General features: G+C 27.6%; 1 protein-coding gene across 7 annotated transcripts in view; it reads right to left on the bottom strand.

Moving 5' to 3' along the window:
* Positions 1–6,004: 6,004 nt before the first annotated feature.
* The window catches only part of wde (Fibronectin-III type domain-containing protein windei), a 73,302-nt gene continuing 68,339 nt past the window's right edge, over positions 6,005–10,967 (bottom strand). For 5 of the 7 annotated variants that reach the window (XM_075368816.1, XM_075368815.1, XM_075368819.1 and 2 more), the window contains exons 14-15: positions 10,675–10,844; positions 6,006–6,381 (exon numbers count right to left, since the gene is read on the bottom strand). In XM_075368816.1, the coding sequence (XP_075224931.1) occupies positions 6,283–6,381; positions 10,675–10,844 (269 nt within the window). In that variant the 3' untranslated portion in view covers positions 6,006–6,282. Of the gene's footprint in view, positions 6,382–10,674; positions 10,845–10,967 lie in introns of all 7 variants that reach the window. The other 2 variants (XM_075368822.1, XM_075368821.1) reach the window with 2 other exon arrangements.

Here is a 10,967-nt window from a genome sequence, read left to right as displayed (position 1 = left end):
AAGTAATCTTCTTCATTTATCGAAAGTCACAATAACGTTTCAGAAGCGCACTGTTTTATACATGTTAAGGTAGCAAGTGTACTCGACAACATGATCAATAGCAACTAAGAAAATGAGAGAGGGTGTAGGTCAAAGATTTTTGTAATAATAAAGTGGTAGTAGGAGAATGAAATACAAGAAGGCAGTACTTATCGCTATGTACATTTTGTTCTCCTGTTGCGTTGCAGTTTGCATTACATTTTAGCTGTCCCTCTATTTTTCACCACCTAACATGTGTTGGTGACAAGACACTAATTCCTCACATTAAGAATAAAGTCTTAATTAGCTGATAATTAAGAACAGAGAAGAAATAATCTTTGGATTGTGGTAATTTAATACCAGATACAAATGCAAAGAGAAATTATTTAAAAATTAGAAACCAAATATGTAACCAGAATCAAATAGAAGGAAAAGCTTGAGACAAGAGTGGAAAAGGCTAGTATCAAAGAAAATGTAATGACAATCAATGAAGTAAAGGAAGACAAAAATTGTGTTATACTTGTATAATAAAACATTTAATACAATAATTATTTTTATGTACAAAAGGAAAAGTATAAATATCAGAACAATTTTAATTTAATTTTTTTTTAAATTCAAAAACAAACAAAAATTTTCTGTACACTAATATTTACATAAAAATAACAATTTGTATCTTCTAAAACTATAATAATATTGTAATAAAAACATTATTATAAATAAATAAATAATGAATGAACAAAACTTACATTGCTAATATAAAAAAAAAAATGTATGTAAATAGGCGAGTTGATTTTGGAGAGGTAAGTTATTAGGAAAAAATTTCCCTTTTGAGATACTTTTCATTATAGTTATTTATAAGTATTTTTTACTAAAACTTAATCCTGAGTATTGTTAAGAAAGAGTACTTTTGTGTAAAAAAAAATGTGCAAACAAATGAAATTTCAAATAAAGCTCATTATATAACTGTATTTAAAAAAATGATTACAGACCTTACTAAATAATTATAATTAAAAAACTAACAATGAATATAACACACAAACTATTTCATGCCTAACATCACCATGAAATCTAAATTAACAAAAAAAAAAAAAAATGCCTGAAGCAAAACCATAATGAAAACAAATGTTTAAAAATTTATTTTTATTTAATACTAACCTTAAGAAGCTATAAAAAAGTATATTTGTAGCCCTAAATTGCTATTTTAATTACCAGTACTACCAAGTAACTGAATGAAATCGAGAAATTTGAAATGAAATTCTTTACTATCAGCAGACTGCATGTAGCATAAAATAAAAGAGTATTATTTATTAAGTTCATACAAAACATACTGATCAATACCCTCAACCATGATAATCCAGTTCATTCTGGCCATTCATTAACATCCTTAACAATGCAAATAAAGCGTGGTAAAGATTACCCTTCTTCAAATTCATTAACTTGTTTAAATTAAATGTTTATCTTCTTTATCAGTCAGGTAACAGGTAACACAATTTGATAAGAAATTTCTAACAAGACTTTATGAAATAGTAAGTTTATCTGTTTTGGTACTGCGAAAACAAACATGCATTTTTAACATCATCATGGACCTAAGTTTTGTACATTTTCTATAATCGTTTCAAATAAATACAAATTACTAATAATCTCTGATAAACTAAGGACATGAACAACTATAATAAAAACACTTACAAAAAAAAATATTTGAAGTATCCCATTATATACATATGGGATTACAAGACAAAACTTAGCATCAAGGTGACAACAAATTGGTTTATTCTTTTAACTGCTGCTACATCACCATCCTGGGGGTCATTGCAATTTGAAAACTTATCTTATTCTAGGCTACATGGTACAATATTGTATTTTTTTACAATAGTTTTTCTGGCAGGCACTGTTATCCATGGCCTTCGAGCACAACATAGTACGCTTAGCAAATAGATATAGTGTTCTTTTTAATTATATGACTTTGAATATACACAACATTTTTTAAATTTTCTTTGTATTTTAGTGTTGATATTATGAATTTTTATATTTTATATTAGAACAGTCCTGATTTTATTACAAAATTAATATAAAATATGAAGCAGAAAATCACTCTCTGAATACACTATTTATTTCTCTCATAACCTCACCGGTCTGTTCTTAGCGAGATGAGTAATGTGTTTATCAAACTTAGTGTTTATTTCATTTATTTGTTACACATAAATGTAATGGTTAAAGAACTAATTTTGAAGGAACAAACAGAAATCCTGAATATAAGTACAGATGACAAGGAAGTGTTTGGTTACTATGATAGTGATGCGATTCAAGTTCAGATGAACCTGGTGTAATTAATGTTACTGTAAAAAACTAAATGTTGAGAATCTTTCTTCTGTCAGTGAAGCAAAGATTTTTGAAATAAGGCAGGGTGAAGAAACTAATGATGTTACAGAAGACACTAACTGTTGAAGTAACAGAAGAAACTGAAGATGTTGACAGAATAAAGGAAAAGAAAACTAGTAACTAAATCAGTCAATGAAACCTGAACAAAAAAATGGGGACCAGTTGGAAAATTAAAAAAAATATTCATTATAATCCAGATGGAGACGACTTGGGTATAAACCTAGATCTTATAGACACAATGGCAGAACGAGTACCTAATGACTTTTAACAGCTACTTGTAACAAATGATGTTTTCCACCACTTTGTTGTTGAAACCAATATATATGCAAATATAAAAAAAATATCCCAGTTATCACCATGTACAAGAATCCGCAAGCGGTTTGATACAAGTATACATGAAATGAAACTTTTTTTAGGGATGATAATAAACATGGGGATACATGTTTTGCCATCTCTTTGGGAAATCTTTGTCCATTTTGCCAAAATTTATGTCGCGGAACAGGTTTCAGCTGTTGCTGGCAAATTTTCATTGTGCTAATAACAATGAGGCCCAAGACGTAGAATCAAATTGTACCCAAAGGTGGCTCTTGACTTGATGCTAAATGCAGCAGTGGTGAATGCATGATCTCTGTTTAAAAGTATTAGAAATACACAGTTAAGCATAACAGATTTTTGAGAAATTATTATAAATGATTTTATTATTTAAAAAAAGATCAATTAAAAATTCATAGAGCTCTTACTTTTGGCATTTTTTTCCACCTCTACAGACGTAAAATGATCGTACCAATAATAAAATTTCAACAATGTGTCTCCTTAAAGGGAGAATCTATATCACAGTAAATTAATAAAACAGTATATAAAAAAATAATAAGTAATTAAACAGAACATAAATTACCAGAATTTATATATATATATATATATATATATATATATATATATATATATATATATATAAAGATTTTAAACAACTGGGTAGCAAAAATGGAAAATCATTTAAAAGCCAAAAGTAAAAAAAAGGATAGAAAAGAATTTATGTTCCAAGCTGAATAAAATGGTCAACACTGAATGCACCTTGAGATTTACATTTTGGTTGTTACAAATATTGTTAGGTTGCACTAAGGTTATATGTAGCTGGCTGTGTAAAGTAGAGAACAGTGAACGTGCCAGCGCCATTACTCTTTTAGATGTTTCTGCGTTAGGTGTGGAATGCTTTGTTGCAGTGTTTATAGTGACTCTGTGATCACTGTTTTCATACAGAAAAAACCAAATAATTTTGTCATGTTTAAAGCGGAACTAAGATAATTCATGTTTAGTTTGTTTTGTTTTTATAATGATTCCTACAAAGAGAATAGTAAAATAAAGTTCACAGAAACCCTAATACTAGTTCAATTAGAATACATGTACTGGCTAAGAATCCTTATGACATTTTTGCAAGTACAATTGTGAAATACTAAAGAATATAAAAAAATCACTATTTAAGCAGTTATATAATCTGAGTTCAGAACTTCATGGAAATAATCTGTTAGAAACATATGCAGATCATAAATATTAGAACAAAACATCACAGCGGCTATAAAGAACTGGCTAAACATAGAAGACAAGTAACATTTATATACACAGTTTTCGAGGGCAATGGAAATTACAAGTATATTCTGAAACTTTTAAAAACATTTTTTCACTGATCGCAAGTAATTTTGTTTATAAACATTACAAACAAAAAAGAAGAAATGCCTTCTAATTTTCACAGATTACTGGGGAAAATTTGAAGATAGTAATTCAAACAAGTTCAAATTGACAGAAAGGGATAAAATTTAGTTAGATATCACATAAAACTTTTACCGTGAGAGTTAATGATAATGAGATTTAAATAAACTGTTTACGGCATTCAAAATTAACATTCTGAAAGGGAAGTGTAATACTTCATATTTTTTTAAAATCTTCAAAGCTTACATATGGTAAACCATGAACACAAACTATCAGAAATGTAACAGACTTCAGACTTGTTCAATTAAAGCAGCTGCTGACTACAATCTTAAGAGAAAGTTTTTCCTGATTTACAACTCCACCAAGCAAAAGATGAAAAGACAGTATCATTAATGCATTAGGAAAAGAAGAAAAAACTCTTAAACCCTCAAATATTGGTTTTTGGTCTTTAAGTATGGATATGCAACAAGTAATTTCTGTTTGTTCTGACTAACTTATTCACAATGTTTTATTCTAGACAGTTATCCTGCTACAACTTCTGTATACATGATTACACCGATGATAAATCTTACATGCTCTGTGGCACGAAGGGATAGCTGACAGGGGTGGTAATAATATCACTTCATGTTTTTAAAATATCTTTGGGCAGACAATTGCATTTCTCAAAACAAGAACAGAATAATTTTAATGGCCATGATTTATTTAGTTGCAAAGTACATAAATTCAATTGAATTAAAATTTCTTGTGTCTGGACATAGTTTTGTGGCTTGTGAAACAGATTTTGGCTTGATAGAAAAAATCAGACTTATACTGGTTTCTGATATTAATAAACTGATTGTATCAGCAAGACTTTAAATTCCTTCTTATTATAGTACAAATGAAAAAAGAAGATTATTTTTGGCTTCGCAGATTTAGCTCACAGCCAATGAACATAAAAACTGTAAATATAAGCAAACAATTCTTTATAAGTGTTAACTACTATGACTAGTCAGTTTTACATAAAAAAGAAGGGCACACTGATTTGATACAACCATCCTAATGGGGCATATTCAATAAGGTTTCTAGCCTTCCCTCAGTGTTAAGACACTGAGGGAACACTAAGCTCCTTCCAATGGTAAGAAAAAAGATAGCACTGAAAAAAAAAGATTTCGTAGCAGTGTACCCCCTTTCCTGATTAAAAATTATTATAAAAAGTTTTATTTTGATTCGTGTGGACATATTACAATGAAAAGTTCACCCGATGACGAGGTTGATTAGGGTGACAAAAATATAGTTAGCCAGAGAGTGTATTTTATGTAATAGAATCTGATTTGTTTAAATATAAACACGTGTAACAAATTTATATAATGATTAAAAGTCTAAGTTATATAATGCATAGAACATTAAGAAGAAAGAATGTTAACCTAATACCACATTCAAAATGCAATCAACAAAAAAATTTAAGAAAATATTATTCATTATTAGTATATAAATAATATACTATATAATCTACACTTTATAAATAAAGTGCCAAAAAATGCTAAAACCCATTTTTTTCTTATGCTTTAATATTTTGTTTTCGGCACTTACATGGTTTACCATTTTTGCTACTAAATTTAAAAAACTACACATTCATGCTAGAGTAAAAATACTCTCTTATTTCAAATAATTTGAAACAAGTAATTTACTGGTATAAAAAAAAAGAAAAAACACCTGAATAAAAATGTAATTTAAAATATTCTGTCACAAAGAACATAATTTAATACTATTTTTAAAATTTGTTTTTCGACACAGCTGGTCAAAAAATCGTTAAAAATTCAAAAAACTTTGGTAATGTAATTCTTAATAAATATTTTACAACATAATAATGAGATTTAAGAGAAAGAACATTTTAGGAATGAGCATTTATTACACTAAACATACATCATTAAAACTTTAGTTATTTAGAATAACTGTATTTTATTCTCTTATCTTTATACAATAAGCAAACCTGTAACAATACATGAGAGGACTTTGCACAAATTTATTCCTAAAATAAATAATATTAAATAAAACTAGATATAAATATTTACAATAAATACATATCAAACTATAAAGTAACTGATTAAATAATAGCAGTATGCATTATTATTATTACTATTACAATATCTTACAAAAATCGTATAATTAATAATGAATGTTCAATAAAATTAAAAAAAAAAGCTATTTCAGCAAAATCGTACTAGGTGTACTGAACTGACCCACTCTTGAATGTACATCAACAGCACGAACAGCAAAATGGTATTTGTGTCCCTCCACAAACTGAAAATAATTATAAGTAATATAACTTGCATTATTAAAATGTACTTAACAAAATAAATATTTTTGTTGTAACAACTACATAATTAAAATCAAAACTGTCTATATAATTAAAATCAAGAAAAAATGTACTCTTGACAGATAAATCAAATTATTTTCATCCTGTGCAACAGTGGTTCTCAAACTGTGGTAAGCATACCACTGGTGAAAAACATAGGCTCTTAAATTAGTACACAGACACAACAATAAAAAAAAAAAATGATATAAAAATTTGTATTATGATATGAAAAGTTTGTATTATAAAATTATTAGTATAACATATTTATTTATTATTAATACAGTGGATCAGCAGTTCTCAAAACCTTTTTTGATACAATACAAACATTTTAATTGTGAATTTCCTTTTCCTTTAATCTGAGGAAGTTGTTATTTGTGAGTAATAACAATAAGATTACCAGTTATTTGGCTAGCAAGGACAGACACATGATGCCAACAGGTTCTTACATACCTCAACAGATATGTAATGACTTGTCATGCAAGTTTCTTAATGGCCACTGTAAGAGGATTGCCATATTTTCCTCCAGCATTAAGCTAATCAGTTGTGCTTATGTTACAGACATATAATAATAATTTATTTTCCAAACAAAGAATACACTTTTTAAGACAAACAATAATATCATTTACAACTTACAACAAAGTTACAAATTAAACATAGCTTACGAATTATATAGATACTTCTGTTGACCTACAACAGTTTGTACCTGTAGCTTCTAATTGAACTACAACAGGCTCACAAGAGTAACTATAGTTTTCTAATTTAAAACTAAAACTGATGCAATAATTTTTAATGAAATAATTTTTGTAATTTTATAATAGTTTGAAAAATCAGGTACTCCTTGAGGACAATAGTCCTGTTTTAGGAGTTACTATTAATTTATGATTAAAACATATTGAAGAATATTAAAGATATATAAATGAGGACAGAAGTGGCTGAGTAGAAATTTAACAATTACTATAAATTATAGAAATAGTAACGAGAGGGAAAAATCATTCAGGTTCTCATTAGAAGTCAAAAGGTGATTCACAAAAGCTATAAGCTTTATGCTTCCCTACGATAACTTGTCAATTTTAGTCACAATTGAATCAATAAAGAACTCAACGTTTTCATACTGAATGATCCAGTACTCAAGAGAAATTCTGAACGAATTTAAACCTACATTATCTTTCACACAATTTGGCAAAAAATCTACGAAAACACTCCTTCCAGAGTCTAGAAAGTACAAAATTAGCCTTGCTTTGCATATCTTGGTCAATTAGTCTATATTTAAGAGCCTTGTCTCCAGTCCTAAGAAAGAAAAGTTTAAGTTAGCACTTAAACTTTTCCAGTATAAATGCCTCGAAAGAAGCAAGTTGAAGATACAAAATAAATGGGAATGAATGTGTTCTAGCAGGTATTCTACATATTATACGTGTAAGATGTTTCTGGCTTATCACTATAGGATGGATTTTATTAAAATATGCACCACCCCAACACTCAATTTCACATCTTAAACGAGATTCAACCGAAGCCAAGTAAAGCATTTTTAGAACATCAATTGGGCAGAAATTGTGAAGATATAACTTTCTCATGTAAAGTAACATTTCATTCTTTAGATTAAGAATATATTTTTCCTATGAAAGATTCTAATCGATAATTACCCCTAGATATTTCTTACCATCAACTTGATCAATACTAATGCAACTACAGCCAGCTATTCTAGAGCAAGTGAGACTGACTAAAGTGATCCTATGCGATCATAAAAAATAATAAATACACATAATATACATATATGAATATTAACTTAAATGTAATATGTTTAAGTTTATTTTCCTCTTGATTGGATAGAATTAAATTTTATAAAAAGACATATTTTACTTAAAAATATTACCGTTATTAGTTTCTTGGGTTAGCCAATCAACTATACAAACTTATAAATTAAATACATAACGTTTCACTTAGAATTCTCTAACCGTCCTCAGGTGAAAATATACATTCATACACACATCATACAAAATTTTCTTAGATACAAGAAATTAACTGGTCTACCCATCCTAGATAACAATATTTTATCCCCACCCTTGTTGTAATAAATCTCTTAATCATACCTCATTCATCTTTAGATAAATCTATATAACCCGATTGCTACTTCCTGTGTATTGAAACCATTACAATGCACATGTTTTTCTAAAAAATTACCAACATTAAACATTATTTTCCTTAAAACTAAATTTACAATATAAATGATTTTTTTAATTAAATTAACATATATATTACTTAATCAAAATATGTCCATTCTATTGTTGACAGAGTTTGTATTTTTCTTGATGTATATCATTTCTAGAGAGGTCTTTTTATTTGTATTTTGTTCTTTGTCTAATATTTTGGTGCTGCTGAAATCGAATGAGTGTTCATGTTCTACTGTATGTTTTGTGAGTGCTGTCACTTTCTTTTTTCTACATTTATGGGCTTCTATTCTTTCTTTAAGGTATTGAGATGTTTGTCCAATGTACAATACGTTACAATCATTACACGAAATACTGTATACTGCACTGGCTAGTTGATTTTTGATTTTTTTTTCTCCAAGTACAAATTTTTCCATACAAAGTCTGACATACAAATTTTTATTTTTAACCAAATTTTTGGTTAAATTATTACAACAAATAATTGGAAAAAATAAATACATCAAATAATACCCACACACCACAAATTAATTTTGTTGGATGTAATTTCATTATATACCAGCATTCCAAAGAATTTAGTAATTGAAATAGAAAGTAAATGGATTGAAATCGAAAAAATAACTAAAATTAAAAAAAAAAACAGAATTTTTACAATGTATAACTATTTGCATAGATAATACGTATTTTAAATTTAAAAATAAATTATATGAATGATCCCATGGTTTAGCAATGGGGGGTCACCAATTTCAGCCTGTTTAGCAAACCAAACTATGGAATATTTATAAAATAAAATATTAGAGTGATTAAATACTAAGCTTTCATTCTAAAAAAGATAAATAGATGACAATCTAGTATGTGCACATGAACAGGATATTGATTTAATATTAAAAGAATTTAACCTATTTAATGAAAATATACAATTTACATATGAAGTTGAAATTAACAATAATATAAATTTTTAGATTTAACAATAAATCATTTCAAAAAGAAAATATCAACAAAATGGTTAAAACAATCATCTTCAGGCAGATACCTAAATTTCCTACCATCACAACCAATATCATATAAAAAAATCAGAGTCTTGCAAATAAAGTAATAAAATTTACAAACCCCAAAGATAGATAGACCAGAATATACCAGGTGTGTAAATATGAAATCGGAATTTTTGTATAGAAAATACACGTTTATTGTATGAAAATGATAAAAAATATTTTATTTAAAATATTGTCCATCGCTTCTGGTTTCATATTTACACACCTGGTATATAAAAAAAGCAAAAGATCTATTAATAAATAATAATTATCCAGAAAATATCATAAATACAATTCATAAACACTGTAATAATATATCAGCCAACCATCCTAATAAAAATAATAAGTGAGAATTATGTTGCATTAACATATATATGTCGCAGATCTGTCAGAAAAGATGAAAAATTGTTACAAAAGAATTTTACAACAGCCTATCAAAATTACAACAATTTGAATAGTATGTTTTCTAAATTAAAATGGCAGATAGAAAAAATCAACAAGCCAACATAGTATACAGCATTCAGTGTAAAGATTGTAACACATTGTACATTGGACAAACATCTCAATACCTTAAAAAAAGAACAGAAGCCCATAGATATAGAAAAAAGGAAGTGACAGCGGCCACAAAACATACAATAGAACATGAACATTTGTTCGATTTCAACAGCACAAAAATATTAGACAAAGAACATTACATATAAAAAGACCACTCTAAAAATGATACACAAGAGAAATACAAATGCAGTCAACAATAGAATGAACATAGCTGAATTAAGCAACATATATGTTAATTCAATTTAAAAAATCATATTTATAATAAATTTAGTTTTAAGGAAAATAATATTTAATGTTTGTAATTTTTGAGAATAGTATGTGCATTGTAAAGGTTTCATAACACAGGAAATGGAAATCAGGTTATGTAAATGGATAATTATCTAACATAAGATGAGTCAAATATGAGTAGGGTGTGTGTTTGTGAGAATTTAATTTAAGGAGCTAATATTAATAATTATAATAAAAAAATAAATAAGTAAAAAATATTTACCTGTGTAAGGGTACACGCCATTGGCAGTGGCAGAGCTTTAACATCTCCAACTTTCTTCCACAAACTTGAATTCGGTGTAACACTGTTACTTTCCTGATAAGCATACAACTGATAGCTAGCTATTTCTTCGTTATTCTTGTTTAGCTGCATCGACCATGACAACATAATACCTGCACAGAAAAGTGTAAAAAATATATACACTTAAATATTTAGAAAATTAGTTTATATAAATATCATTCTATTAAGTAAATAATATACATTTTGTAGGTTTAACAAAATAGTTTAAGCCGCAT

Source organism: Lycorma delicatula, chromosome 6 (assembly GCF_047948215.1).
Source record: "Lycorma delicatula isolate Av1 chromosome 6, ASM4794821v1, whole genome shotgun sequence".
Taxonomy (NCBI): domain Eukaryota; kingdom Metazoa; phylum Arthropoda; class Insecta; order Hemiptera; family Fulgoridae; genus Lycorma; species Lycorma delicatula.
Note: the sequence above shows the minus strand (reverse complement) of the source record. Positions and strands in the feature narration are given on the sequence as shown.